Source organism: Saprolegnia diclina (genome assembly GCF_000281045.1).
Source record: "Saprolegnia diclina VS20 unplaced genomic scaffold supercont1.5, whole genome shotgun sequence".
NCBI lineage: Eukaryota > Oomycota > Saprolegniomycetes > Saprolegniales > Saprolegniaceae > Saprolegnia > Saprolegnia diclina.
Window position 1 is genome coordinate 1,175,787 of NW_008246072.1, and position 27,642 is coordinate 1,203,428.

At 59.4% G+C, this 27,642-nt stretch overlaps 10 protein-coding genes across 10 annotated transcripts in view; 3 read left to right on the plus strand and 7 right to left on the minus strand.

The window, feature by feature from the left end:
* The first annotated feature begins 31 nt into the window (after positions 1-31).
* Positions 32-4,255, plus strand: SDRG_02456 (hypothetical protein). The gene is made up of 8 exons (XM_008608045.1): positions 32-290; positions 340-916; positions 971-1,102; positions 1,167-1,279; positions 1,332-2,547; positions 2,601-2,978; positions 3,029-3,329; positions 3,381-4,255. Exons 1-8 carry the CDS (start codon positions 41-43, stop codon positions 4,143-4,145), a joined length of 3,732 nt encoding a protein of 1,243 aa, XP_008606267.1. The 5' UTR covers positions 32-40; the 3' UTR covers positions 4,146-4,255.
* Positions 4,256-4,668: 413 nt separating this feature from the next.
* Positions 4,669-5,197, minus strand: SDRG_02457 (60S ribosomal protein L43). Its single transcript, XM_008608046.1, has one exon. The coding sequence runs from the start codon at positions 5,081-5,083 to the stop codon at positions 4,796-4,798; it is 288 nt and encodes a 95-aa protein (XP_008606268.1). The 5' UTR covers positions 5,084-5,197; the 3' UTR covers positions 4,669-4,795.
* A 2,134-nt stretch (positions 5,198-7,331) lies between these two features.
* Positions 7,332-8,446, plus strand: SDRG_02458 (hypothetical protein). The gene has a single exon (XM_008608047.1). It carries the CDS (start codon positions 7,419-7,421, stop codon positions 8,403-8,405), a length of 987 nt encoding a protein of 328 aa, XP_008606269.1. The 5' UTR covers positions 7,332-7,418; the 3' UTR covers positions 8,406-8,446.
* Positions 8,447-12,912: 4,466 nt separating this feature from the next.
* On the plus strand, positions 12,913-14,278 carry SDRG_02459 (hypothetical protein). Its single transcript, XM_008608048.1, has one exon. The coding sequence runs from the start codon at positions 13,015-13,017 to the stop codon at positions 14,239-14,241; it is 1,227 nt and encodes a 408-aa protein (XP_008606270.1). The 5' UTR covers positions 12,913-13,014; the 3' UTR covers positions 14,242-14,278.
* Positions 14,279-14,475: 197 nt separating this feature from the next.
* Positions 14,476-19,927, minus strand: SDRG_02460 (hypothetical protein; the record flags this gene model as incomplete). Its single annotated transcript, XM_008608049.1, has 31 exons — positions 19,821-19,927; positions 19,674-19,780; positions 19,493-19,631; positions 19,279-19,443; positions 19,165-19,235; positions 19,073-19,123; positions 18,862-19,028; positions 18,766-18,811; positions 18,641-18,721; positions 18,368-18,592; positions 18,276-18,320; positions 18,119-18,230; positions 17,876-18,068; positions 17,700-17,826; positions 17,480-17,652; positions 17,233-17,434; positions 17,069-17,190; positions 16,858-17,017; positions 16,755-16,820; positions 16,623-16,676; positions 16,478-16,583; positions 16,255-16,389; positions 16,113-16,212; positions 15,849-16,062; positions 15,713-15,799; positions 15,441-15,669; positions 15,234-15,396; positions 14,979-15,190; positions 14,849-14,931; positions 14,696-14,798; positions 14,476-14,639 (listed from the first exon to the last, which is right to left on the minus strand). Exons 1-31 carry the CDS (start codon positions 19,882-19,884, stop codon positions 14,476-14,478), a joined length of 3,966 nt encoding a protein of 1,321 aa, XP_008606271.1. The 5' UTR covers positions 19,885-19,927.
* Positions 19,928-20,061: 134 nt separating this feature from the next.
* On the minus strand, positions 20,062-20,750 carry SDRG_02461 (hypothetical protein; the record flags this gene model as incomplete). The annotated part of the gene is made up of 3 exons (XM_008608050.1): positions 20,062-20,241; positions 20,289-20,437; positions 20,489-20,750. The coding sequence occupies 3 exons, from the start codon at positions 20,748-20,750 to the stop codon at positions 20,062-20,064; spliced, it is 591 nt and encodes a 196-aa protein (XP_008606272.1).
* A 226-nt stretch (positions 20,751-20,976) lies between these two features.
* Positions 20,977-22,638, minus strand: SDRG_02462 (hypothetical protein; the record flags this gene model as incomplete). Its single annotated transcript, XM_008608051.1, has 11 exons — positions 20,977-21,036; positions 21,078-21,155; positions 21,199-21,401; positions 21,446-21,501; positions 21,554-21,723; positions 21,772-21,904; positions 21,957-21,989; positions 22,039-22,244; positions 22,315-22,369; positions 22,413-22,471; positions 22,516-22,638. The coding sequence occupies 11 exons, from the start codon at positions 22,636-22,638 to the stop codon at positions 20,977-20,979; spliced, it is 1,176 nt and encodes a 391-aa protein (XP_008606273.1).
* Positions 22,639-22,875: 237 nt separating this feature from the next.
* On the minus strand, positions 22,876-23,442 carry SDRG_02463 (hypothetical protein; the record flags this gene model as incomplete). Its single annotated transcript, XM_008608052.1, has 2 exons — positions 22,876-23,217; positions 23,259-23,442. The coding sequence occupies 2 exons, from the start codon at positions 23,440-23,442 to the stop codon at positions 22,883-22,885; spliced, it is 519 nt and encodes a 172-aa protein (XP_008606274.1). The 3' UTR covers positions 22,876-22,882.
* A 545-nt stretch (positions 23,443-23,987) lies between these two features.
* SDRG_02464 (hypothetical protein) lies at positions 23,988-27,387 on the minus strand. Its single transcript, XM_008608053.1, has one exon. The coding sequence runs from the start codon at positions 27,325-27,327 to the stop codon at positions 24,079-24,081; it is 3,249 nt and encodes a 1,082-aa protein (XP_008606275.1). The 5' UTR covers positions 27,328-27,387; the 3' UTR covers positions 23,988-24,078.
* Positions 27,388-27,398: 11 nt separating this feature from the next.
* The window catches only part of SDRG_02465 (hypothetical protein), a gene marked incomplete at both ends in the record, with an annotated part of 2,509 nt that continues 2,265 nt past the window's right edge, over positions 27,399-27,642 (minus strand). The window contains one exon of the mRNA XM_008608054.1: positions 27,399-27,443. Within this exon, the coding sequence (XP_008606276.1) occupies positions 27,399-27,443 (45 nt within the window). The remainder of the gene's footprint in view (positions 27,444-27,642) is intronic.

Below are 27,642 nucleotides of genomic sequence, written 5' to 3' on the forward strand. Positions count from 1 at the left end.
GCGCGGTAACGCCGGGTAAAATTAGAGTCGAATTTGCGCCATGAGCCTCAACAACCGCGTGGCCGCGTACCTCCCGGCCATCGTGCGCAGGTACCTCGAGACGCGCGACGAGAGGCTGCCCGTCCCGGCGACGCACTCGCTCAAGGTCGTGTCCATGTTCGCCGACGTTGCTGGCTTCACGGCCATGACCGAGTCGCTCGCCGTGCGGGGCGGCCCCGTCGGCGCCGAGTCGCTGAGCAAGCACCTCAACGCGTACTTTCAGCAGCTCGTGCGCTTCATCACTGGCGCAGGTACATGCAACATGCCACGCATGGCATCGCTCAGATGGTGCACCTGTAGGCGGCGACGTCTTCAAGTTTGCCGGCGATGCGCTCATTGTGCTATGGCCTGAAAACAAGGAAGACACGATCGAGAGCCTCGTGCGGCGCTGCATCCAGTGCGCGCTCGGCATCCAGGAGAAGCTGCATCAAGCCAAGCTCGCGCCCGACGTCGAGCTCAGTATCAAGATTGGCATTGGCGTCGGCCGCGCCACTGTCGTGCACCTCGGCGGCGAGTCGGACGGCGCAACGCCGCGCATGGAGTACGTCGGCGTCGGCCCCGCGCTCGTGCAAGCCTTCACCGCCGAGCACCACGCGCTCGCTGGCGACGTCATCGTGTCGCCTGAGTGCTGGGCCATGGTCGCCCCCAATTTTACGGGCCGCGACCTGCCCGACGGCTTTTGCAAGGTGCTCAAGGTCGAACATCCCGTCAAAGTGTGCAGCCGGCGCACGTCCATCGCGCGCGACGATCTCCAGCTGCAGCTGCACATGCGCCAGTACGTCTCCCGCGCCGTCTGGCCCTACATAGTCGCCGACGAAGAGACGTGGGCGTCCGAGCTGCGCGAGGTGACGGTGCTCTTTATCAACCTCGGCTTCCAGTACGCTCGCTTCCAGTGGATGGTCATATTCTGTATCGCTCAACTCGCGTGTAGGGAAGCCGACTTGTCGCAGATGCACGACACGGCGAGCGTGCACGCGCTGCACACTGCGTTCGCGGCCGTCCAGCGCTGCATCTTTAGCTACGAAGGCACAGTCAACAAGTTTCTCGTCGACGACAAGGGCAGGTACGCTCGCCATTGCTTTCAATGATCTCAATCTCAACGTCAAAATTAACATTCAAATGACTAGCACCGTCATTGCCGTCTTTGGCCTCCCGCCCGTGAGCCACGAGAACGACGCTGTGCGGGGCATTCTCGCTGCCTTGGCGATCCGCGCGGCCTTGGCGCCCCTCGGCCTCAAAGGTATTTTGAGTTGGTACTTGATACTAAATCTTGATACTATTTGCGTCGCTAGCCTCGGTCGGGATTACGTCGGGCACGGCGTTTTGCGGGCTCGCCGGCCACCACGGGAGTCGGCGTGAGTACACGGTGCTTGGCGACATTGTGAATCTAGCGGCGCGCCTCATGCAAAAGGTCAAGCTCGAGCACGGCGACTCGAGCGTCATCACGGACGACAAGACGCGGGCGTGCGCCGAAGACGTCTTGCACTTCGAGAAGGCGCCCGAGATCTTTGTCAAGGGCAAGCACGACCGGATACCGATCCACCGCCCGTACATGCGCATGTCGCTCATGTCCCACATCGTGGCGGCGCGGCGGCCCGTGCACGCCTCCGCGGCCGTCACGCCGCTCCACGTGATGCAAGACATGTACAAGTGCCAGCTCCAGCACGCGCAGCGGCGGCTAAGCCGGCTCGCAGACGACATTCGGCCGTCGATCCCCGAGAGTCCGTCCGCGACCGCGATCCAAGCGCAGCTCCTCGCCAAGATTGGCCAGCTCAGCACGATAGCAGTCGCCGGCGCGCTTTTGCTCGAGGGCGACATTGGCCTCGGCAAGTCGCGACTCGTGCGGTCGACGCTCGCGCTGCTCCCGCCCGAAGCCAACGTCGTCGTTGTCTTTGCGTCCGCGTCGCCGTTTCTGGCCGAGAAGCCGTACGCGATCTTCGCCGACATCCTCGCCAAGTGCCTCCCGCCCGAGACGGACCTGCAGACCTTTGTGGCCAATGTTGTCGCTGAGGGCATGGCGCCGAACCGGACGCTTCTGCGGCATCTGCACGAGCTCAACGCAGTGCTGGACGTGGCGTTTCCCGTGCCGGTCGAGAGCAGCAGCAACAACAACAGCGACGACGACGAGAACGACAACAATGGCGATGCGGCTAAGAGTAGACAAGTGGACTTGCCGAGCTTCTTCTCCAAGCTCTTTACGAGCGATGTCTCGACGCCCGAGAGCCCGACTATGACCTTGTACGAAGACGAAGACGAAGAGAGCGCGTGGGAGCCGGTGGCGCTCGACATGGCCGGCTTCCTCCTCCTCACGGCGCTGCATGCGATCTCGCGACGACAGGGCCTCGTGCTCTGCTTGGACAATGCCATGTACATGGATGAACGGTCGTGGATCCTGTCGATCGCGCTGGCCAAGTACTTTACCAACTGCGTGGTCGTCGCGATCTCTCGGCCACCAAGCCTCGCGGTGACGCAGCGCACGGCCAGCGGCGCCTTTCGTCAGCAGCTCCGGTACGACCTTGGCTTCAATGCAATGGGAAATGACATCGTCGCATCTGTATTAGGGCGCTCAAAGCTCTGCCGTCAACGACAACGTGCGTCCTCGAGCGCATGTCGCCGGCGCAGACTGAGGCGCTGGCCAAGCACATCTTGTCGATTCAGACGCTCGATCCGGAGCTCGCGACGCTGCTCGTCGGACGTGCGCAGGGCAACCCGCTGTTTTTGCACGAGATCCTCAAGGAGATGCAAGCGCACAAGTCGCTGCAGATCCAGGCCAACGACGCGTCGTGCTCGCCGATCGCGCAGGTGGCGTGGGGTGAGAAGAAGGACGCGGACCGGTGCTTCGAGTGCCACGACGCCCTCGGCGCCCACAAGGACAAGTTCCGCTGCAAGCACTGCGGCTTTGTGTTTTGCGCGCGGTGTACACCGAAGGCATGCTACAAGTACGTCGACTCGCTCCTTCTTCTTGACAAACTCACACCTCTATGCGTAGGAAGCTGCAAGGAAGCAACACCGACCAGCACGTGCGCCACTGCCGGAGCTGCTACGCGCTCACGCGCACGCGCCGGCCTAGCATGGAGCGCAGCGTCAGTGCGTCCAACGTCGGTGGCAGCACCGACAAGAAGCCGCGCAAGCTCATGCTCTCCAAAGTATTTTCGTCGTCGTCGGCCAAGGAGAATGCAACGACGCTGCCGCTCAAGTACCGGCTGGCGCTCACGCCACCGCGTACCATCAAGGCTGTGTTGACGACCCTTCTGGACCAGCTCACGGTGCCGCAGTGCCTCCTCCTCAAGGTACGAAGGCGACTCGCTTCTCATGCATTGCTCATGGGATGCGGCTATTAGACGGCAAGCATTATCGGCCAAGACTTTGACTTGCGGACGCTGCGTGCGATCTACCCGATCAAGGACGACGGCTTTGTGCGCGACGTCGACGAGCTCGAGCGGCTTGCGATGTTGCGGCCCGTTGACGTCTTCATCGGCGGCCTCTCGCCGTCGTCCAACCGGTCGCAGACCGCCAAGTACGAATTCTGCCACGGCTTCATGGCCGACGTGCTCCGGAGTCTGCTCCTGAGTCCGCAGCTCGACAAGCTTCACCTCAAGCTCGTCGAGTACCGCGAAGCGCAGCACAAGCTCGTGCGGCACCAGTACTTTGAGAAGGTCCAGGCGCACTCGCGGTCGCAGTCCGAGGCCACCGTCGTCCTCGACGGTCGCGGCAGCAACATGCGGCTGCACGCTGGCCTCGTCCAAGTCAAGAAGACGTCGAGTCGGCTCCGCGCACTGCACCTTGGCGCAACCGAGTGGAAGAAGCGCATGGCGCTGCTGCACACGAACCGCCTCCTCCTCCAGAGCGAGCCGAATCTGAGCGGCCGGTACACGACCATCGAGCTCGCGGGCGCCCGCGTTTCGGAAGGCGACGGCGGCAAGTACGCAAGCTTCCACATCGACGTGCGCGAGTGGTCGCGCAACTCGACGAGCCCGTCGAGTGCCACCGAGGTGCAGCCGCCGAGGACGTTCACCTTTGGCGTTGCGTCTGAGGCCGAGATGAAGCACTGGGTGTACATGCTCCGCTTTGCGATTGAGTCGCTCGAAGACGACGTCGCCGCCTAAGTACACAGATAGACAATGTAGGAGTTATAGCATTTAGGAGTTGTAGCAATAGAGAGTTTACGGTAAAATGGACGCGAGGCCTGCCACCCGGTCGAACGAGCGCGGTGCGCCACGTGAGTACACGCAGGGCGAGAGTTGGCCTGCCGCTCGCCAGCGACGTCGGCCACACCAGGTTGACGTTGTGGGTTGGCGACGTACTTCGGAAGCTGCATGTAGCGACGCTGTGAGAGCACATGCGGAAACACCTGGTCATTACAGCTCGGTTGGATGATGCGCGAGCTGCGATGATGCGTCCTGTGACTGTTGCGTTGGAGCCACCTCTGGCCAGCCATGCGCGCATCAGGTTTCTCTGCGAGCTACATGACTTGGCGAATGCCTCCATGTCGTGGTGCGACTAGGCTAGCGCTATGTTGATCATGGACTCCACCAAGTGTGCGTTGCTCGTCACGCGTTACGGGGATGCCCACCATGCTGCGCCATGGCAGGTGCTCGCCAGGACCAAGGCGCATGAGCGCCGTCGAGATATGGGTTGGGTTCTCGTTACACTTAAAAGCCGGCACGCGTGCCTTCGCAGCATGGCGCTCTACTTAGAGCGTTGGCTGGTGGGCGCACGGACTGGTAGGAGGTAGTTGTCAACTGAGAGGTCGCGCTTACTCAATGTTGGCTTCGCGGGCCTTGCGGAGGCGGGCCAGCGTCGAGCGGACCGTCGCGGCCGACGGCGTGTTGAGGAGGTAGGCGCCGCCGGCGACGACCTTGTGGCACGACTTGCACTTCCAGATGCCCGTGCAGGCGCGCTTGACGTTGTCCTTGCCGCAGAAGACGCAGTTGTACTTGGCGTGCTGCGAGACTTCGATCTTCTTGACGACCTTGCGGAGCGACGAACCGTAGCGCACGCCGTACTTACCGCAGATGCCAACCTTCTTCGTACGCTTGCCCATGTTGTTCTTTTCCTTCTAAGTGTTTGGAAGTGAAATCCGCTCGCTCAACTTTACGCGCAAGCGATTGGCCTCAAAATCCCGGCCTCCGCGTCCAGTGCTTGACGCCACCCAAAGTTTATATGAGACTTTGTATACGGTCCCAACGGCGGGCCGGTACTTCCGGATACGGACTCTATTATCCGGATCCGCTCGACCAATGGCCTTGTTCCGGTGCTGGCGACACGATGCTGTCGATGCGCGCAAGGCCAAGCGATGCGAGCAGGTACAACGATGCAGGTAGCAACGATGCAAGCAGGTAGAAGCCCACGCGAGCAGGTAGCGGACGAGTTGGGCAGAAGAGCGCGCGTGAGACGCGAGCGGCGAGAAGGCGCTTGGCGACGGCAGCTGCATGCATCGACGTGGATGTGATAGCGTAGTGAGTACACGGTGGTGCGAGCAGGTAGCAGCCGGCGAGGTAGCGTGCGAACGTAGGACGAGGCTACGCATTGAGAATGGGCGCAGCGCTGGCGTCTCGGTCATGCCGCAGTGCGAGCAGTGTGATGTCATGAAGATCTGATTGGGCGTGTGCGATCTGGGCTCGAAGCTTGCTATGGGGTGGAGTCCAGGCGCCAACGCGAGTTGCGCCATGACAGCAAACGCTGCGCATAGCACGACATTAAACGAGCCGCACGCGTCGCCCGGGTCCGAGCATTCGACGCTTGATTGATGCGCCGAGGAGGGTAGGAAGAGGAGGGTATCTCATATGCTTGGTTCCAAAGCGATCTGATCGACCAAGAGCTTCTGCCACGTCTTTCGGCAAAGTGCAACGACCGCCTTGGACTCTGTTGTGCTCGTGCGCTCTCGAATCAAACACAGTTGAAGACGATCAACGCACCGATGACGTCCACGTGGGCGTGGCGTTCAGGATGGAGGCGGCTTGGCCCGGTAGGCGAGAAGGCGCCAAATCGTTGCTCCTCCGCTGGTCGCCTCGAGAAAGTCGCTGTATGAAGCCGACACAGTCAACGACTCAGGAACGCTTCAGAGTCACAGTGGTGAAAGCTGCGTTGCGGTTGACCTCGCTCGCTCCCTGTGACAACGAGCCCTGGAGGCACGAGGATGCAAAAAGGCCTAGCTGACGATCAAGCTGAGGTATCATCAAGCGTTTGTGGAGCACCGCCGCGACGAGACACAGCGCCAGCCAAGCCAGCAAGAAGAAGGACCCCGAAGCACGTCAGCCACGTGGTCGTCCGTTGTGGGAGACATATATTTTGGATTTTTGGCGCCGACTACAGCCGATGGTGCACTGGATATCGTAGCAGCGCCAGTTCCAACCTCGTTACGATTTGTTGCGCGCTCTGGTGTTGTCGTCGGCCTGTGCAGCGCAACCAGTGATCGCTTTTGCGCCAACGAACGACGGCGAAACCTCACCGCGCCTCGAAGAAACCTCAAGCAGCAGCCACGTGCGCCACGACGACAGCGTTCGGAGATATAAGATGCTTCTAGAACCACATCTGCGGGCAACGATTCGCGTCAACGTTAGCACCCCAAATAGCATCAGCGCGTCCTTGCTGCATACCGGCGGCCATGTGGTCTGCAGCACGTTGCTTTCGACGCGCCGCAAAAGCAGCAGCCGCCGACGCGCAGCTACACCGCGCGAGCGGCACGAGCGTCGTTAACGCGAGTGCCAGCAGCGCTGCTCACGCACGCGCGTTGCCGGAACCTTCGACCGCGTTGGGTGCGTCGATGGAGCCAGTACAGTGTCTTGCCCTATTACAGTGTCTTGTTGGCATACATTTTGCACTTGGTGCTTCCCCTGGGTGCGTGACCTTGCCGCGCGTTGCCGCGCCGCGTGCGTGCCACGTGTCCCAGGCACACTCATCGCTTCGTCTGCAGATGCTACGCGCCAAAGCGCTTGACGTAAGGTCGATCGATCGAACATGGCGCCAGCTCCAACCTGAGCTCCATCGTCCCATCTTCCTGTCTACTTGTAGTACACCTTCACATGCGCCTGACGTGCGCGTGGCAGGTTGCATGGCAACGCGCAGGCGCCTCCTCGGTTGTGGCGGCCAGCTGCCTGCGTATTGTAGGCGCGGTCGTGCAGGCGCGGGCCGAGGGAGTCCAATACACTGCATGTTGCTACATACTGCTTCCTGCGGCCGCTGTATGCCAGAGAGTGCCTGTGCATTCAGAACCCAAGCCGATATCTGCGAAGTTTGCTCGCAGATCCAGCCGCGCGCCATCTGCTGGGCGTGGTATCGCACGTTGTTCGAGGTGCCATGGGGATCGTCTCCGGCTCTTGGTTCGAAAAAACTGCATTTTCACAGGATTGCATTCGCCAACTTGCCTCACCATTACGATGTCGTCGTCGTCGTCGCCGGCCTGCGGGCTCTGCATGCAGACCTTTACGCTCTTCCAGCGGACGCGGTACACGTGTCCGTGCTGCCTCGACGTCGTCTGCCGCAACTGCTCGCGCGCCCTCGTCGGCGTCAAGGACGTGCCCCGCGCCGAGCGCCGAACGTGCCTCCGTTGCGCCAACCCGAGCCTCCTCAAGGCGCCTGCGCCCGAGCAGCCTCACGACGTCGTGGCCTTTCTTAGTTCGGGGGGCCTGCAACTGCGCGCGCCGACGCCGCGCGGCCCGACCATCGACACGGACACGCTCGACTTTGACTGGGTGCATCCGTACCCCAAGGCGCCGCAGCCCGCGGACGAGTCGGCCCGCATCGCGGTCGTCGAGACGCTCCGCGTGCCCGAGCACTTGGCCGCGCTGCAGCAAGACACGACGTTCGTGATCCTCCTCGAGAAGGCGATGGCGGCCACGGACGCCACCATGGCCGCCATCTACCTCGTCGACGGCACCCATGCGATCCCGATCGCGTCGTCCGGCATGGTCATGCAGCGCGTGCCTCGTCTCGAAGCCTTAGCGTCGTACGTCGTCGTCTCGGGCGACGCTCTCGTTGTGGCCGACTCAGCGCTCGACCTACGCTTCCGTGCGCACCCCGTGGCCACCGAGCTGCACGCGCGCGGCGTCCTGAGCATCCCGATGCTTTTGGGCCGCCACATCATTGGCACGATGGAGCTCTTCGGGCGCGACGTGCTTCCGACGCCCGTGCCCGCCAAGCTCCAGTCCGAGCTCACGGCGCTGGCCGCGCTCGCGAGCGGCTTTGTGCAAAACACGTGCAAGACGACGCGGCTCTCGGACAGCGAAAACAGCCTCCGGCCGCGGCGCAAGACGGCGCCGGCCAAGATCGAGACGGACGGGTCGCTCGTCGAGACGATGGAAGCCCTCTTGACGCAGTCCATGCGCACGTCCAACTACGTCCACGATATCATTGCGTCCCGATAGACACGCTACAATTTATTTAACATCCCTATTTTATTCCGACATCTTCCTGCGAGTTGGAGGCAGAGCCAAGGACTTCTAGTGCAGTAGCGAGCAGCGAGCTTGTCCACGATGCCGAGCTACTGTGCAGACGCTGAACGCGTCAAGCATACTCTTATCTGCCAGTTTAAAAAATAAAGTTCGGGTTCGAAATGGTGACGCCCACGCGTCGGTGGGCAGCAACCATGAGCGTCTCGATCAGCCAGAGATGGCAGACGACTCACGAGCACCTTCTTCGAACCGCGAACGCGATATGCGCTGGCGCATCACCAGGCCTATCAGTCGACCTACACCACCATCGACAACAGAACTTTGAATGAGCGCAGACGACAAGCCATCGGTCGAAACCTTGCTCTTTCTGCCTCATCCAGTGGACTTGGATTGCCGAAAGCTTTGCCTGAAGGATCATCGCGCCGCTAGTTCACCGTGTCTTAGCGCAGGCTTAGGGTCGTTTGGTGGGAAATCTGCGTGTGTTTTAATACTCGCACTTGTAGATTGTATTGGACGAGAAATTCACAGCGTGGTAAAGAGCGTGAAAAACACAGGGCCAAACAGCCGTTCTACCCATATGACGTGGCAACGCTGAAAGTGGTGGCCGAAGATAGCTAGCCCGGAACGAAAAGTGGCAGGGCAGTCGCCAGCAACCGCTGTGACAGTGAATTCACAATCATCTCTCCCGGAGTTATTGACCTTTCAACCTCCTGCTACGTATCTCTGGACGCTAGCACCTCGGGATTTCACTTCCTAGCACTCTCCTCGCTTATTGCATATCGCCGCGCCCAAGGACTAAAACGATCCTAATTTGCACCTCCAATTTTAGCGAGAAGGACGAGTGGACGAGTTATTTCATTCGACGCAAAGATGGGCTTGCAGCTGCCTGCGTTTGCAATTGGCAGCAGTGTACATACACTGTATGAAGGAAATGCAGTGCATTGCCAGAAACGTCACATGACAAAGAGCAGCTGCCCGTGCGTGCTAGTACCTATCGAAAGACCCTGGTGCAAGGCTGGCCCTGTAGACTAGATGACATGTGTGCGCTACGTAGCCGCGTTAGCACAAACGCATGCTCGGCAGCGACGGCACCCAGCGCCAAAGACACGTTGTCAGATGACAAATACAGTGTATGGAGACTTCAGAAATTGGATGGAAACGACCGATGAAGTCACCATCCCGCAACACAGCACCAGCTCTGAGCACCGAGACACTCAGTTGAGATGCTCGCGTCGCATCCTTGAAACAAACGTTGGAGTGACTGAATACGCTCCTTTGCACGCGGCTGCACACCCGTGCCTCCTAGCGACACGTCCACCCTGCTTACTCCCCCCTTCTGCACTGCCAACAACGTGCTAGCCATGACTATTTGCCTCCTTTTACTCGAATATATTGAACGCCTTTGACACGTTGCCGAGTCTCTGGCGCGTGCGGCTAAACAACGAGTAGTGCCACGTATATATTGGACTCATGCAACAACCTGCTGCCAGTAGGCGTGCGGTAATAGCCCGAGTCTTCGCACCAGTGTGTGGTCAATGGCCTGCGTCAGGTGCACAGTACAGTGCTTGGCGGCTTCATGTTCCGCTGTTCAAACAAAACAGCGGCTCGGCTGCAGGTACAGTGTACCTTGTTGCCTTTTGCCAGTGTATAATACACTGTTTCCAAAATACACTGTGTTCTCGTAAAACAGAGTGTCATGCCGAAACTCTGTCTCGAATTGTGAAGCCAGCTCAGGCCACAAGCAGTGTGAACAACTCGAAATAAACCCTAGCATCTCATTGAATCATAGTATCGGGCTATCGGACCCTTCTAGAACACATCGGGACACTTGGATCTTCAACTGTCCCTCCTCGCCCCTCGTCGAACATTCAAAGAAATGTACTAGCTAGTGGTGAGCGCAAACCAGAAGAGGAACCACCAGTGAGAGCTATTATATATGAACGATATATGAACGTGTTTCGCGTTATCTTCATAATTACACAAAGACTTCGCATACGTAGAGACTAGCAATCTCCTTCTTCTTCATTCGCTCGCCGGGCCGTGGCTGCGCAGTGAGAGCTGTTGGCCAAGCAATGTGCATGGTAATCGCGAGAGCGGGCTCCGCGATGCTCTTTGCGAGGATCGATGGTGTCCCTTCAGTCGTATCAAATCTCGTGTTGTACCCCAACACAAACCGTGCCCGTGGTGGGCTCTCGACTTCAGGTGCTTCGTAAGCAAGTGATGGTGCACCATAGGCGCATGCAGCCAACACGACCATGCGTTCCTTCGACTCTCAACGAGCCGTTTGAGGCCAAAAGAAAAGGAAGGCAGCAAAACAGAGGTGTAAAGACGAGTAGTGAGGCACCATTGAAGCGCTCGTTGGCGCGAAAAGTTGTCGGTCGGAGACTCATCCGCTTTTGCGCACCGGACCTGCCCCAGCTAGTCCTTTGCTGCAGGTTTTATGACGGCTTGCGCATCCTCGGGTTGCCAAGGTACACTGGGTGTATCAGGATTCTAGGAGTCACATCCACGACCGCAGCTTGGTGCACAAACATGCCATTGACGTAGGTGAGCCATGCGCTGCAATCTCCGCCCGTTGACAGTGACAGCCGTGTTGTCCCACACAAGACAATTAGAGTCTTTTACCCTAGTCTTGGAAATGGCGCGGCAACATAGCCACGCTTTCACCCAACGCGGGTTGACCCGGTACCCATCGCGCGCAATCGCCCGACAGCCCTGTCACGCAGCATTAACTGGCTGCCAGTCTAGCCGCCTCGATTGGCAGCGCAAATACCTTCTTTCGGCCAGTCCTCGTAACTTTACATACACTTTTTCTACCGGTATCCTGGCATGACGTTGCCTTTGGATATTTATGCCCGCGACGAATCCCAGGGTGTATGATGCGAGCTGGGGACTTGGCGGCGGTCGGGCGCACGCGTGTCGTGGATGTATCCAGTGCAATGCGCACGTCCGTTGTCGACGCCATCGCTGTGCCATTGCTAATCACGCGCATGCGATTCTAGAAATGTGGGATTAGGAAGAAAAACAAAATTTGTCTATTGTTCCAGTCGCCACACGCCATCGGTGATGCGGCCGTTCGACGCGCAGGCGACGGCTGGCGTGCTCAAACCAAATGTGGTCGCGGGTCGCTTCTGCGGCCAGCAATTTATGCGGTTGTCTCGATCGTTGAAGCACAGGCGATGACGCTCCTGGGACGTTCCGAAGAACGAACGATGTCCATCTGCGACCAACGCCGCAAGATAGCCACGACTAATGAAGCTCCGGTCGCTGAAGTTGACGCACCGTTTTTGTATCGGACCGCGTCTTTGGCCAGCGTGGGCGTCAGCGCCTTGTCGCGACGCACGTCAGGTGCATCCAACTCGATAGCTTAAGCGAGTTCCTTCATGCCTGTACCTGCTTCGTACGCTGTCGAGGCGGCGAGTACACCTGATATCAAGCCGCTGCTACCGTGTCCCACGGCGCGGCCCGGATGGCGGCGTCATGGACTGCGCGCATTGTACATCAAGCCAAAGTAAAGTCAGGAGTGTAGTGCAGTGCAAATTACACTGTCTGATACTGGCTCTCCTGTCACAGAAAAGCCGAGAGGCGGAGAGGCCCGAGGAATCGCTGGATGCGCTCTCCATTTCACTCTCCTCTCACCTCGAGCATATCAGGCCGAGGGTAACAAACAATACACTGTAGCCAAGCAATTCCGCCCGTGTATATTCGAGTACATAGAAAGCTACTCCTTGGTGCTCGGTCGACCGCAGCGTGTGACGCCATCATCGTCGATTGTGCATTAGGCACCCTGACGCACGCGAGCTTATATACCCATTCCAGCATCGTCAAACGCTGTATGGCGATCGAGACGAGTATCTTCAAGCGGCCTTCAAGGCAGGAAATCGTTGACGACCAGCGCTTTCGCCAGCAACAGGCTCCGCCAACGAAATTTCCTTCGACCGTCGTCCACTCTTCTTCACGGGCGGCGCCATGGCGACCGCCTACATTCCACGGGCTCGTTGCCTCGTGGCCGTCAAGAATCATCGTCCTGCCATCGCTTATCAAGAGAAAGGACTGGTAGTTTGACGCAAATCGGGATTTCCTCGCTTTTGTACGATTTCTAGCATTGGAGGTACGGCTTCGAGGTCTACATACTGTACATGTAGTTGCTACTGGCGTGTCATGGATCCATCTCGCGGTCAATGACGCCGCTCCACTTCGCTTTGGGTTCTCGCAGCTCGCGCCATCTCCAAAATGAACATGGCCTTTTTATTCCATATAAAATAAAAAAAATATCATTTCTTAGCCGAATGATTGAGCACACCGGACGACGAGCTTAATGGACGAGGTGCTGTCTTTCGCGCGACGTCGACACGATGCCAAGAGACTTGACGCCCGACGATGCTGGCTGCCGGGACAGCTTGGCGGCGGCGTGACAAGCCAGCGCTCTTGTTTCTGGATCCACTCTCATTGCACTCGTCTCACTCTCTTTGCACTTTCGACGTATTCTATACGGGTGGGACAGTTGGGCGCAACGATACGGCGCAGCGAAGCGTATGTCTGCGGCTGCGCCTTCGCTACGCCCACAACTCAATTTGCCAGCATGGCCGCGAGTAGTACGATGAAGCTCAAGTTCAAGGCCTGCACGACGTGCATGCGGTCGTTCGACCCGTTCCACTGGCGCTACAACTGCCAGGGCTGCGACCGGTCGGTCTGCCGCGCGTGCTCGTGCAAGGTCGGCTGGAAGAAGCGCGTGTGCTGGGCGTGCCTCGTCGCGGCGCGCGCGGACGCGGAAGCGAAGCACCGACACAGCGGTACGACCCACGCGACGTCGTCGTACGTCTCACCAACCACGTCGCAATGCAAAGCCGACAGCAACACGACGTTCAGCTACCGCATTCCCGAGGAGGGCGAGCTCTCGGACAGCGACCGCGTCGGCACCCGGTCCCGAAAGCAGAGCAAGGTCGACTCGTTCCTTGAAGACGGCGGCCTCCGCGTGAGCGGCAAGTACGACAACAGCAGCGACGATTTCGAGCGCTACTCGACGCGAATCACCGAATCGGTCTCTGACGACCTCGATTTCAACTGGGCCAATCCGTACCCCAAGGCGCCGCTGCCGACCGACGAAGCCTCGCGCCTCGCGGTCGTCCGGGACCTCGACTTTGAGCGGCACGTCGCCCACTTTGACAACGACAGTAAGCTCACGACCTTTGTGACGCAGTCGCTGGCGCTCGTGCCGTGGGCCTCCATGGGCGGGATCCACCTCATTGGCGAGCACTACGTCTTCAACCTCGCCTGCCTCGGCTTTAGCTCGGTCTTTGAGCTCGAGCAGCAGACGCTGCGGGAAGAAGCGCCGTGCAGCTACACGCAGTCCACGCCACTGGTAGTGCTGGACACGACGCAAGACGCGCGTTTCCGCGCCCACCCGCTTACGATCGAGCAGAACGGACTCGCGTACCTCTCGGTGCCGATCGTCGTGACCGGCCGCCAGCACCGGCGTGAGATCATTGGCACGCTCGACTTGGCGGGTCACAAGCCGCTGGCCGCGACACCGGCGCCCAAGATCCTCCGCGAGCTCCAAGCGACCGCCGCCATGATTGGCTACTACGTCGAGCGCCAATGCATTGAGCTCAACATGATGGAGATCGAAATCGAGTCGTCACGCGGGCGGCGCAAGACCGCGCCGTTCGGGAAGGACGCCAACAGCGATGCGCCGACCAAGGACGTCTTTGCCGAGTCGATGGAGGCGCTCTGGAAGAAGACGATCGAGACGAGCAACCTCATGCGGAGTACAATGCCCACGGTGCCCGCCGAAGAGTACGACTTCTAGACACTACCCCTAATTAGCTAATTTATGAAAAAAATTCCGAGCCGCATTGGCGCCAGGCGCGAACTCACGCCTGCGAGGCGCGGAGGCCATAGCCGCGACAATCCTCCTACTGCCTGGCTATGCACCCCCATCGTCCATCACGCGTCTGAAGCTACGTACAGTGTATTTCTGAGAAGCTGCACGGGAGTCCCACACTGAGAGCGCCGAGTACTGTCGCGCCGCCTGTCTTTGTGGCTACAGCCCTGTCCCGAGGCTCGGCGTCGATTGCGGCCGGACGACCTGAACGAGCATCTCGGGCATCCTGCGCTTTGCAAACGCGAGTCGCGACGTGGCCATTGTGTCCATGGCCTTTCTCAAAAACGACTGTGGTTTCGGACCGCCTTTGGCCGACGCCACGACTATTAATACCAACAATATTGTCATCGTCTAGCCTTTCTCGATAAACACGATTCACCTTTGCTCATGGCGGCGAGGACGCGGGCTTCGGTATTGTGCAGAGCCGACTCGGGCTTCTCATCGTCAACGTAAATCCGCGCCAACCGGTTCTCTTCGTCGACCTGCGCAAAAGGCAAAGTCGATAAGCCAGCAGTGCGTGGTCGGTGGCTACCGCGAGCGGCGCGACGGGCTTGGGCGGGCGCAGCGACAGCAAGAAGTCGCCAATCTCGTCCAGCGACAGGGTTGCACGGTAGTCTACGCTCGCCGAGGTAGGAAGAGAGGTGCGGAGGAATGGTGCGGACCTGATGCCAAGTCGTGGTCGTGGGCGTCGAGCTCGTTGCACAAGAGACAGAGCGGGCAGACGCGCTGGACGGTGCAGAGCGGGCAGTCTCTCGCCGCGCGGCGGAGGTCGGTCAGCGCCATTTTGCTCGTGTCAAACGTTGGAAATTCGTCCAAAATACTCTGGAAGCGGCTGTCGGCGCAGAGCGCGCGGAGGTAGGCCTTGTCAATATCGCTAGATCCAGAATATAGATCGCTACCGCATTAGCTATGATCACCTCTGGGCATGCGTGGGCCGGCAGATCGCGACGAGGATATCGTCACCGGACGCCACACTCTGCACGCGCGGACCCTGGTACACCCACTCCTCGGTGCCAAAAACCTCGACCTGGGCGAGGCTGAGGATCGAAGTGCCATCGATCTGCACGCGCACGTAGCGTCCTAATAGCGCTATACGTGGCGACGTCTTCGTATTGGCCGAGTACCAATGGTGTTGTCGGGCGGGTGCCACACGAGCGGATTGGTCGCAGTCTCGAGCTTGAACTTGGTGAAGATGCTGTGGGCCTTGGCTTCGCGCAGCGCGTGCTTTCCTGCTTCGGCTTCGAACGGCTCTTGACCGATGTACACGATGCATGGGAACAGCTGGTCGCCGGGGGCGCCCGTTCGGTTCCAAAGGCGCACCGAGGCGACGCGGCACATGACGCCGAGGTCGACCTGCGTGCACAGTTGTATGGATTCCGTCGACGTAAAAACGTACCTGCCAGAACGGACACATCTCACGAAAGGTCTGGCAACACGTGCTTTCGTAGGCGCCGTCCGTGACGCCGTCCAGCGCGAGACTCGCCTAGGGCTAGGTTAGGGCTAGGGTTTTCGGATTTTAGTAAATCTCATACGCCGTAGCCGGTGGCTACGGTGCTCTGGATCGCGACAACGTCGTAGGAGGGATGCCGTGCCATGTTGCTCGGCGATTGGAAAATGCACGGCACGCGCGACGGTGTCGCAATGAACCGGTGGCTCACGTCGTGGCCCGTGCAGCCCCCGACGTTGTTGCCCCAAGAGAAGAGCTCGCCGTCGATCGAGACGGCGGCCGTGTGCGCGTTTCCGCACCTATGTCGAAACGAGAGCTTGCGTCGTAGCAACGTAAGCAGTCTTGGTACGCGAGTGTGGTGACTTGCACGGATGCGAGCGTCGCCGGCGTCACAAATGCGGGGCAAAAGACACCGAGCGCATGTGCACTTCCCGCGACAAAGACACGACCTAGTACCGATGAGCGTCCAAACAAAATATAAAATTGTCTACCGCCAGAACTAAGAACTCCGTTGCTCTGGATGGCGCTCACGACGGCCGTGTGCGCCGTGCCACAGCTCACGTCGACGATGTGGTGGTCGTGCAAGGCCGCCACTTTTGTCGGCACCGACACGATGCCGAGGTTACCTCCCCGCAGTTCGTTGTCCGTATCTCCATCCGTTCGTCAAAATACGGCAATGATTCCGTGGAAAAGAATGGGTACCGGTGAATCGACCGTCGCCCAGGCCAAGACGACCGCCGTCGCCGCTGCCCCAGACGTAGAGCTCGCCGTTGGTCGAGATGACTGCCGAGTGCGATGGACCACACGCGATCTTGCGCACCTACATGATACGCTGGTGAGTACCATCATCGAAAGTGACAGAAGACACCTTGGAGGGAAGCGCCAGTGGCAATGGTAAAATCGTAAAACAGTCCTCGAGCGACGATATCCGCACGGGCTGCGAGGCAGTTGCATGCCGGTGGCCCACAGGCGTCGTATGCGGTCGGGCGACAGGCGGTTCGTTCGTCGGCGATGCAAGCCCGAGCTTGCCGGTGGCACCGGAGCCCCACACAAACACCTAGCCCTGGGTTAGCTGGCGGACTACAATTGACAACCTGTCCGTCGTGGCGAAGGGCAAGACTGTGCGAGTAGCCGCACGCAACAGACCGGAAGCGCATGTCCCGCAGATGAACAAGAGGCTTTGGCGTCGTCGTGTCGTCGTGGGAGCCAGACCCGAGACGCCCATAAGTCCCGAAACCCCACCCGTACAGTTGCCTAGGAACAAGATCATGTTTTACTGTATTTAGAGGACAAGTTGACGCGTACCCGGACTGGTGCACGGCCAGCGCGTGTTTGGCGCCCAGTGACACTTGCTGGAGCGCTTGGTGCCCCAAAAATGTCTTTTGACGCGGCCCTCGCGCTGTCAAACCACTCATTTGAAGGGTTTTCTCATTGTTGGGAATCGCCTATAGACATTGTGAGGCACATACCTCAAGCTGCAAAGCAGCACGTACGCTCAATGTGACACCCTCTTGTCCGCTGCGCGCCTGCTTGTGCCGAAGCCGCCCGACTTCGCTGCGCTTTTGATCCCAGAGATCTTGCTTGGCTTGAAATGCTGTCGTCTCGGTCTCGTCGATGGCCGTCACCAGTTGCCGCATGCGCTGCCAGAGCGCCGCGCCCTTCTTGAGAACCCTAGTTCCAAATCGCTCACGATGGATAGCACGCCAGTGCTTCTACGAGGTGATGGCGGCCTCTTGGTTGTTGTGCAGGGCGCGTAAGAGCTGCTGGTCGAGCTTCTTCATTTGTCGCTGGAACGGCTCGCCCATGCACTCGAGCTCGAGCATCAAGCACTTGCTGAGCTTGGTGGCGTTGGCGGCTTTTCCCATTTCGCTCGACTGCAGCGCGCGCAGCTACAGCCAGAATGCTAACGACACGGTTCGAGACTGGGTGCAGCTACCCGCAGCGCATTGGCAACGACGTCGGCGCGCAAGTTGAATTCTAGAAGCTCCCGCGCCTTGGCGAGGTGCACTTCGGCGCGCAAGGCGGGTGGGTACAGCTCAAAGTAGTCGATCAGCACGAGAAGTCTACCCCGAGGTCATTCTCCAAAATGGGTGTTGGGACCTCAGTGCGCACCGCTGGAGCTCGGCTTCGTCCGACTCGACCGGCACCTCGGGCGGGGCAACCTCTCGAAACATGGTGCGCACGTAATTCTTCAAGTGCTCGTGCTCGTCGGCGACGAGCTGATGGGGCGCGCTGAGCTTGAGCATTTCGGTACGCGCCGTGTACGGTCGTGACGCGGCGCCTCCCGGCACCTGCTGCGCTACATCTACATTCGCGGTGGTCAATCGTTTGTATAGTCTTTTCGATAGTTTAGACCGGCCGAGTGCTCGGGACAGTAAATGTAGTCCCACGTGCGACGGGTGCCACCCCAGCAATAGAGCTCGCCGGCGTCCGTCAAAGCATAGGCCACCGACGCCCCGCACGAGACCTGCAGCCATCCATATGCTTCAACTGCAAATCCCTCACGGGCTACCTGCTTGATGCGCCGTCCCCAGAGCCACGCGGTATTGATGGCCACCTACCCCTCGACCTCAATTTTTACACATCGATTCATAAACCACGCACCACGCGGTTGTGGAAGGCGAGCTGCTGCGTTTGCGTCGGGTCGCGTGCGATGCGCTCGGTCTTGATGATTGGTGGTCTCCGCTTGGGCGAGTCCCAGCCCCCCGACTTCTTCTCGGGGCTACTCGGTGCTTTTGGTGCAAAGGCTTCTGCCCCCCGGACGCGACTCGTCCAAAGCGCCAACAGCCGCGAAAAGTACGGACACTCGACAAAGTCACGCTCCGCCGGCTAGACAACATAAGGAGCCCAACTTAACGAGCAAATGGGAGTGCGTACGACTCCGTCAAAGCGGTTGAACGAGCCTTTTCCAAAGACATACACCTGCCCCGCAGCGTCGAGGGTCTCCCCCAGGACGTACTACACGCTCTCGTGCTTGCCTGCTCATATTGATGTCGACGTACATCGGCGTAGCGTTTGGCGTTGGTGAGAAGCTTTTCCCGGCGCTCCCTAGCATAGGAGTACAGTGAGACGCGCGGTTATTTGGCAACCAAGTCGACTTGATTTGCTCCCAGTTGAAGTTCCATTGAGCTTCGAGCATCGTATATTGCTCCTGCGCGTCTTCCTTGTCCAAGATCGACTCGAGCTTCTTGGCAAGTTTGGCGCGCGAGAGGAGCTTGTTGTACGCAATGCTGCGGTTGTTGAGCTCTTTTCGAACGTCGACAAGCTAGATGACAATATTTTCCATGACAAATCTGTGCCTGACCATACCGTGAGCCACAGCGACCGAAACGCAGTGTACGTCAGGCCTTCGGTCACGGGCTAGGCAGTGGCATAAGTGCAATGCGACGTGTCATAATTACGTTTTCAAACTGGCTAAACACGGCCTCTTGTCGGTCCAGCGCCATTTTGATCTTGAGAAAGCGCAGGATTGCTAGACAAATGCTCCAAAATTGACTTTGGGATCGAGAACGTACCTGAAAACTCGTCGCGGCCAATTTCCCCCGAGTCGTCCGTGTCGAATATGGCGAAGAGATCTTTTGGGTTGAGCACTTTGCTCGGGCAAAAGCCGTTCGTGCGCGTCGGATTCGTCGGGTCGCACGTAAACATCGCCAGTCGGAATTCGTCAAATGTGATGAATCCTACGTGGTGCCATTAACAAACTTGAGATTGTGAATTGTGAAAGGGAACCTTTTTGCGCCAAATCGCACTTTTTAAAGTACACTTGGACTTTGGGCGGCGGAATGTCGATCTGGAGGTCCACCAAGAGCAGCTTGAACTCGTCGAGGTCGATGCCACCGGACCGGTCAATGTCATATTTCCGAAACATCTACGGGGCGTAGGCAAGGACTCGATGGGAGTTGACGCCTACGGCTTCTGCGTCGAGAAAGGCGGTCTCGGATTCGGGTGGCGCGTCGCTCAAGCTCGGGTCTTCGACGAGGTCCCGGCTCAGCGGTATGCCGTCGACAAGAATGACATCTAGATCGACCATAGGCTAACGCAATTCGATGCATCGTACTCGAGGGTGGGGCCGCCGCCTTGTTGCGGAAGAGGCTCTTCTTGGCCACGGGCTCGGGCGCCATTTGTGCCAGTTACGCTCGGTTTCAGCCCTCGTTACGACCCAGGCTGCTCGACTGACACCTCTGGAATATCCAGGGCAATGTCGGACCAGTCTCTCTCAGATATTTGGTATTAGGAAATATCTGGTGTCTGGCATCTCGTAGTCGAGGAATAGATAACTGATTGCGTCTTATTGCGTCTTAGACCATGGTCAGAAAATTCTGAATCATCGTCTTGCCGTCCGGCGTGAGGATGCTCTCGGGATGGAACTGGACGCCTTCGACCGCGTACTTTTTGTGCCGGACGCCCATGATCATGTCCTTGCCCGCGATCGTGGCCGTCACCTCGAGCTCGTCGGGCAGCGTGCTTGGCAGACCGACCTACGTCGCGTGAGACTTCGCTTGCAACATTTGAGTAGAATGCATACGAGCGAGTGGTAGCGAATGGCCTTGAAGGGCGACGGGACGTTCTTGAAAAGGCCTTTTCCATCGTTCTCCATGTCGGACTGTTTGCCGTGAATGATCTCGCCGGCGTGGCCGACCGTGCCGCCGTAGACCTCAAACATGCACTGGAGCCCTAGGTAGCATGTGACATGAGCAAGAAGGGACGGGTCGAGAGGTCGCGTACCGAGGCAGACGCCGGCGATGGGCACGATGCCCTGGAAGGTCCGGATCACGTCGCACGAGATACCCGCGTCCTTTGGGAAGCCGGGCCCGGGCGAGATGAGGATCCGGTCAAAGGTCGGCGCCCGCGTATACTCGGCGAGGAGCAAGGCCGCGGTCGTGTGGTCGTTGCGGATGACGGTCACGTCGGCGCCGAGCTCGGCCATGTACTGGAAGAGGTTGTACGTGAACGAGTCGTAGTTGTCGATGAGGAGCACGCGCGTCATGGCGGAAATTGGAAACTGCAAACTGCCCTTTGAGTTTGAGATTTGGCGATTCGAGATCCGACCAATCAGAACGCGCCATCTGATTGCACATTCAGCGCCAGCACGTTCCTCTGGGCTTCCGTGCGGCAATTGATTGCGCGTCGTCAGGCCGCGCCCATGGAGGCTCGTCGACGCGCAGGGCTCGAGGTACACGGTGTATGTATAGGGTTCGCCCGTGGGCTGCAAGCTAGAGGCTAATGCCTAGCGCCGCGCTGCCGACGGCGCCGAGCGAGACGAACGCGAGCGTCTCGAACGCCGTTGGGTCCGACCACAAGGCGCTGAGCATACGATCGCAATGTAAAAGATCTTGGACGTGGCGGTCTGCATCGCATCGATGGCGCCGCGCGTCGACTCGTGGACGCGCTCCTGCATGAGCTGCGTCTCGGCGAGGTCAGTCATCCAGAGCCACGCGCGAGACGAGGACGGCGACGACCATGACGATATCCGTCGTCCGCGTCTCTCCAAAGGCAATGTACGAGAGGCCGACCGGTAGCAGCGTGAGCCAGAAGAGCCAGACGCTAACAAGCACCACGGCCGCGGCGCCCCAACGTCGCTTGATTGCCGGAAAGTCGAGCGTAACGACCAAGCCAGCGAGCGCGCCGAGGCTAGCGCCTACATTCCACATGACGACGCATATATTTGTCAAGAGCACGCACCGAGAAGAGAGGCGGGGAGTCCGCGCCACTGGTGGTAGGCGATGTTGAGGCCGCTGCTGCAGAGCACTGAAGGCGACGTTGAGAAGAAAAGTCGGGTGCTTGATATACACTGTTATCTGCGCCCTGAGGGTCTCGCTGGCTGGGACCGTCGCCACCTCGGTCGATGCACATAGGGTTGGCACCCACGTGTTGACGTCCCGCACCATGGCGTACTCCAGTGGCGTGGTACCGACAGCGGCCGCGCCGACGAGGCAACTCGTGTCGCAAAGTCGGCGCTGCTACTGTCGAGAAGGATGCCAACGACTGCTGGCGCCAACATCGCACACGTAAGGTCGATGCGACGCAAGGTTGTGTTCCGCGACGACGACCCAGTCCTTCTCGACCGCCAAGGCTTGTGCGGCGTCCAAGACCTGCCCGATGGCATCCGCCAGCATCGCCAAGAGGTTATTGGCGGCAGTGCTACATTGTAGACGCAAAACCATAGCCTCAGACGACTGTAGTTTGCGCGTACGAGACAAGGAGGAGCGAGGCGAGGGACGCAGTGCTGAGGATAACGCGCGTTCTCAATCGCGATCCAGAGTGCGAGCACGGACAAGCGGTTGGTCGCCTCGAGCCAGCGACCGATGCGGGGCAGCGTCACCAGTCCCACAACGTAGTCAACGTCGGATACCTCGTCTTCCTGACGGGCGATAGCAGTGTAGTAGCGTCCACAGAACGCAAAGAGCGCACTTGGGAGCAGTGTGTCCTTGGAAATCTCCATAAAGAGGAGTGGGATTGGGAGTTGCCACATGCGGTCTCCCTAGCACAAGACAATATTCGTACTATCAGCATCGGACAGGTTGGACGAACCCACGCAGGAATGAAGGGACCAACGCGCGCAGGCGGCGCGCCACATTGCGGCCTGTGGCGTCCGTCAAGCGGGATCTGCGCAATGGTAAAACCGACGAGAAGATGGGAGGACGCGTACCCGAGAAGCGGCGATGTCTCTGGCGCCGACGCATTGGCCTTGTGGTACCAGATCCAGAGCTAGTACGCAGTCGGCCCGACAGCTGTTGCTCCCTCGGTTGTACATGCAACTTACCGAGGCCAATCGCACCAACGGCGAGACTCATGGCCTTGGTGCGCAGCGGCGACGGCGCGGCCTCTTCGAGCTCTTCACGGGCGTCGGAGGCGAGCAGCGTCGGCCCGTCCATGCCACGGAGCCAAGTATTTCGGGACTACTTAGTAATTTCAGCCCAGTCGTTGCAACCACCGGCAAGCGGAAAGGCCAGACAACACCGAGAGCTTCGGTCGTCGGCAAGCGATAGTCTCGTAGCCAGCAGAGGTATTGGGCATCACTTGGCTGTAGTTAAGCGTTCTGGTGATGCCAAGGACCTAGGTCGATGGTCTGCAGCGCCTTGGAGTGTTCACAGAATGTCTTGAAAGAAGAAGACAACTTCAGCACACTTCATTAGGCAAAATAGAAAGAGATAAAAAGCTCAGGCGCAGGTTGAAAGGATGCTCGTTCGTGAACGTGACCATGACGACCACCAACAAGGTCGTCATGGTCACCTTCACCAACGAGAAACCTTTCAACCTGCGCAAGCGTGGACCCGAGCCGTGCTGCGACCACTTGGCCGCGACCTTCTTGGTGGTCGCGGCCAACGGGTGCGGGTCTTCTTCAGTGAGTTCTGGGGCTGCATCCGTCGACGTTGCAGGAGCGACGTTGCCAGAGGCTTCGTGTTGCGCTCGAAGGTCGGCGAGCTTGGGCAGCGGCGGTGGAATCTTGCCGGCTGCAATCGCCTTCTTTCGCGCCCGACAAGTCGGAAGAAACATGAGACAACCGCAAGCTTCTCCTTGTTGGCAGCGTGGTACGTTTTCTTCCGGGCCCGCTCTTTGTCTGCGTTGGCAGCGTAGTAGGCCTTGCCCTTGACCGCAATCTTCTCCCGATTCGCAGCGCGGTATTTCTTGTTGTGAATGCGCTTCCGCGCCTTCTGGACGTCGTCTGTCACCGTCATGGCTTCTTGGAGAATGCCACGTTTGAGCCGGTTGGATTCGATTTTCATATCCGGAGGATTCTGCGTTTATCCGGATATGTAAACGCCCGTTGCCAACTGGACGATGGCGCATGTCACTACAAGCCCCATGTTCGACGAGACGAGGTCCTGCTGCAACGGTGCTTTCTTGGCCAACAGACGCGCTTGCGATCAATCACAGAAGAGCGCCTCAAGTGCTCATACGACTACAGAGTGTAGTCGTATGACATGGCGCCAAGCCAAGATCCCAGTGACAGCGAGATTTGCCCATTCGACTCGGTGAATGCCTCAGAGAAACTGCGTACGTGCTGCCACGTATTTTATCCGGATAATCTTGCCATCAAAACCCCTTCAAGGGTGGAAGCAGGCAATCAGCGAAGTCTCTTCCATGCCTTCCATGACTTGTTCGAGTATGGCACCACGTCGCCGTTGGATTCGAATTCCATATCCGGACAACTATGAGCTGGCAGCCTGTGCGCAGCGCATTATCCGGACCAAGGAAACGCCCATTGCCAATCAAAAGAACGGCGCCATTCTCGTGGCCAAACCTTTAACTACAAGCGTCTACTAGGATGCAGCCAAGATGTTACGGGTTATAGAACTCGTTTGTGTCTCTATCTACACGCGGGCAGTCGGGTCCGTCGCTGTCAAGACGTGCGCGACGCTGCCCATGGCGGCAGCAAGACTGGACCAGACGTTGACAATGAACTCGACGTGGGGCGGCACGAGGAGCGCATAGTTGAAGATAAGGCCAATGATGCCGGGCGAGAGCGCGTGGCGCAGCGAGACGAGAGCGACGAGCATCATGAGCATCAAGAGCGCGTGCAGCAGTTGCATGCGCAGGGAAAACCACTGCAGAAGAGTCTCGTGCACGTAGCTCGCCTCTTGGTGCGCGTTGACGTGCGTCATGTGGAGGCGGTGGAAGCGCCGCGTCTGCTTGGGCCCAAACGCGCGCACGACGACGGCGCCAGTGATCGCTTCCGTCACAAAGTGCAGATGGGGGCCCCGGGTCGTGCGCGAGAGACGGTCAATGTCCTGAAGGGGCTTGACGTAGTAGGCGCTGACGTAGTAGTAGCCGTAGAGCACGAGACCCATCGGCAGCGCCGACGACTTGAGAAACCACATGGACGTGCCGAGGGCGAACGCAGCGATGAAGACGTTGGCGAGGAACGCGCCGGCCGCGAACGGCAGCTTGGTGTCGAGCGTCACCATGTCGCTGTTGTAGACGCTGAGGAGCTCGCTCGAGACGGGCGGCATGGCCGAGGGCACGAGCGTCGCGGTCTTGAGCCCGTGAAACAAGCCCCGGGACGCGCGGAGGCCCGCGCAGGAGGTAGCCAGCGTCCGGAAGACGACCATGAGCACGCTTGCGCCGGCGAGGATCGCGTATACTTGCATATGGTAGGTCGCAAACGCCGTCGCCGACTGCCGCGCCAACGGGACGTCCATGTCGTGGCCCGGGAACACAATCGTGGTCTCATTGCGCGTCGTCGCATTGTGCGAACTCGGGTCCAGAAAGCTGTTGGCGTTGATGAGCGGCTGGAGGCTGCACCAATGGCCGAGCCAGAGATCGCTCGCAACCTGGAGACTCTGCCACAGCGCCTGCACGACCAAGAGGAAGAGCACGAGGAGCCACCCCGCGGCCGAGAGATACGCGAGGTACGTCGCTGTCCCAATGCGCGGCGTCTCCTTATTCGACGAGAGCAGCGTCGGGTGTGCGTTCTCGTCCATTGTGTAGCTGTGCTCCTCGGACAAGAAGCCGTACGGCGACCGGAGCGACGGCGACATGAGCGTATCCGGCGCCTCAAAGCCGCTCGTGAGCGACGACGTGTCGGCCTCAAGCGCCGCGTGGTGCTCGTCCCAAAAGCCTTTGCGCGCGGGGAGCGCCGGCAGCGCCATGGCCGCGACCTTGGCCAAGTGCGGGTTCTCCAGCGTCGTGACAAGGTCGCGATCGACGAGCTCGAGCGCGCGGTTGATCGACTTGCTACGGACAATGTCCGGGTGCAAGGACACAAGGACCACCGTCTTGTAGCGGAGGAGACCAAGCACGACCGACTGGAAGAGCTGGACGTCCATGTATGCGTTCATGTCCAAGAGGTAAATGTCGGCGTCGTTGTAGCACGCGCGGGCGAGCGCAATCTTGGCCTGGAAGGACGGCGAGAGCCCGTGGGTGGTCGCGACCGTCTTATCACCGAGGCGCAACGGGCGAATGTCGTCGCGCAGATGGCACGCGTCCAGCACCATACTGTACCGCTTGTGGTCGAACGGCTTGCCAAAGAGGATGTTGTCCTGGATCGAGGCGTGGACAAGCCATGGCGTTTGCGGGCAGTAGGCGACGCGGCCACCGACAAACACGAAGCCTTCGTACAAGTCGAGTTCGCCGAGCAGCGCCGAGCAGAGCGACGACTTGCCTTGGCCGACCGCGCCATGCAAAACGATCGTCTCGCCGCGCTTGACGCTGAGGTTCAGCGACGCAAACACGGGCTTGTCGGCGTCCCACCCAAAGGACCCGTGCTCGATCGCAATGTCGATCTGGTTGGACGCAAAGTTGCGGTACTGCGACGCGCTCAGGTCGTTGGGCGACGTGACGGCCTTTGGGTTCTTCTCGCTCATGCCCATGAACGCCATGAGCCGACGGTGCGCGATGATGGCCTGCATGATGTTGCCGACGATCTGCGGCAGCCCAATGAGCGGGCCGCGCAGCGACCGGAAGAGTGCGAGCGCCGTAAAGACCTTGGCGGCGGTCACGCTCTCGTGCTGGACAAGGGTGTAGAACGCAAGCGACGCGGTCGTCACAAGGACGGGCGCCGAGTAAAGAAGAGCGGTCACACCCGCTGCCACCGAGAAAGCGCGACCGAGCTGCGAGAGCTCGGCCGACCGCGCAGCCTCGACAGCCGCCGCCGACCCTTCGTCGTCCTTGAGTATATCCTTGCTCGACGAGCTGTGCTCCGTGGCCGTGTCGTCCTTGACCGACGCCTCCTTCTCCGAGTCCGACTCGATTGTCTTGGGCGTGCGGGGCATCGGCGGCGGCGGCGGCGCAAAGTACGCGAGGACCGCACGTGCGCGGACCGCCTTGAAATGCATGAAGCGCTTCCAGATGCGCCGCTGCCACGAGACGAGGACGTTGTTGAGGCCGAGCGTGAGGATGATGATGACGGCGCCGATCAACGATGCGTACCCGAGAAGGTGGTAGAGAAAGTAGAGGATCGCGCCGAGCTGCGTCGGGATGATCCACGCCTGGTGCGTGTAGTACGCAGCGCTGATGATCCACATGATGTCGGACGTAAAGAGGTTGGTGACGTCGGATGGCGTCTTCTCCTTCTGCGCTTTCGCATCAAGAAGCAGCGCCTTCTGGAACACGAGCTGCTGGACCGCCGACGTGAACCGGAGCACGATGGCTTCGTTCTGGAAGGCTGTGTGCGTCGAGAGAAAAGCCTGCGCCGCCTTGACCACGAAGAGCGAGAAGACGAGCGCGCAGAGGTACGGCGCCGACTCATTCGCCTTCGTTTCGATGGCGCCAACGACGAGATAGAGCACGTAGGGGCCGTAGAGCGTTGCGGCGACGGTAAGGAACTGCAGGACGCCGATGAAGAGGAAGCGCCAGCCAAAGATCGAGAGGAACGTCGTGACAAAGCTCTTGGTCTGGCGGAACTTGGCCTCAAACTTGGCGCTCACGTGCTTGCACTGGTTGTCGCGGGCGAGGGGCCAGAGGTCCGGCGCCTCGAGCGGGGTCTCTTGGCTGCGGTCCATGAGCGGGTTGGCCCAGCGGAAGAAGACGAGCGAGAAGGCTGACGCGCCCGCCACCGGGTGCACGATCTCCGCGTCCCGGACCCGCCGGTCCTCGATCGTCTGGTACTTGGTCCCGCGCATGCTGCCGACGACGAACTTCGAGGATGATGACGTCCGGAAACGCGAAAGCCAGGCCGGCCGTATCCGGACTATCAACCAATGAGCTGGCAAGCCCACACGCGCACCCAACGACCCAACTATCCAACCATCCATCTATCCAACGATCCATATATCCAACATCCAACTAGCCAACACCAGCTATCCAACACGAACCGGTGATCCGCGCCTTCCTCGGGTACTATTGCTCTCGAGCTGGCGACGCCTTGTCTGTGTACACCAAGGTAGCTCAGGGATAAACACTTGAACTATCTTGATAGCGTGTTGTCGCTCTTACTT

Coding starts and splice junctions, on each gene's coding strand:
- SDRG_02464 (XM_008608053.1), bottom strand. CDS start 27,327: ATGCGCGGGACCAAGTACCAGACGATCGAGGACCGGCGGGTCCGGGAC.
- SDRG_02456 (XM_008608045.1), top strand. CDS start 41: ATGAGCCTCAACAACCGCGTGGCCGCGTACCTCCCGGCCATCGTGCGC. Junction 917..970: donor TTTATCAACCTCGGCTTCCA/GTACGCTCGCTT, acceptor ACTCGCGTGTAG/GGAAGCCGACTTGTCGCAGA. Junction 1,103..1,166: donor CTCGTCGACGACAAGGGCAG/GTACGCTCGCCA, acceptor TCAAATGACTAG/CACCGTCATTGCCGTCTTTG.
- SDRG_02459 (XM_008608048.1), top strand. CDS start 13,015: ATGGCCGCGAGTAGTACGATGAAGCTCAAGTTCAAGGCCTGCACGACG.
- SDRG_02457 (XM_008608046.1), bottom strand. CDS start 5,083: ATGGGCAAGCGTACGAAGAAGGTTGGCATCTGCGGTAAGTACGGCGTG.
- SDRG_02458 (XM_008608047.1), top strand. CDS start 7,419: ATGTCGTCGTCGTCGTCGCCGGCCTGCGGGCTCTGCATGCAGACCTTT.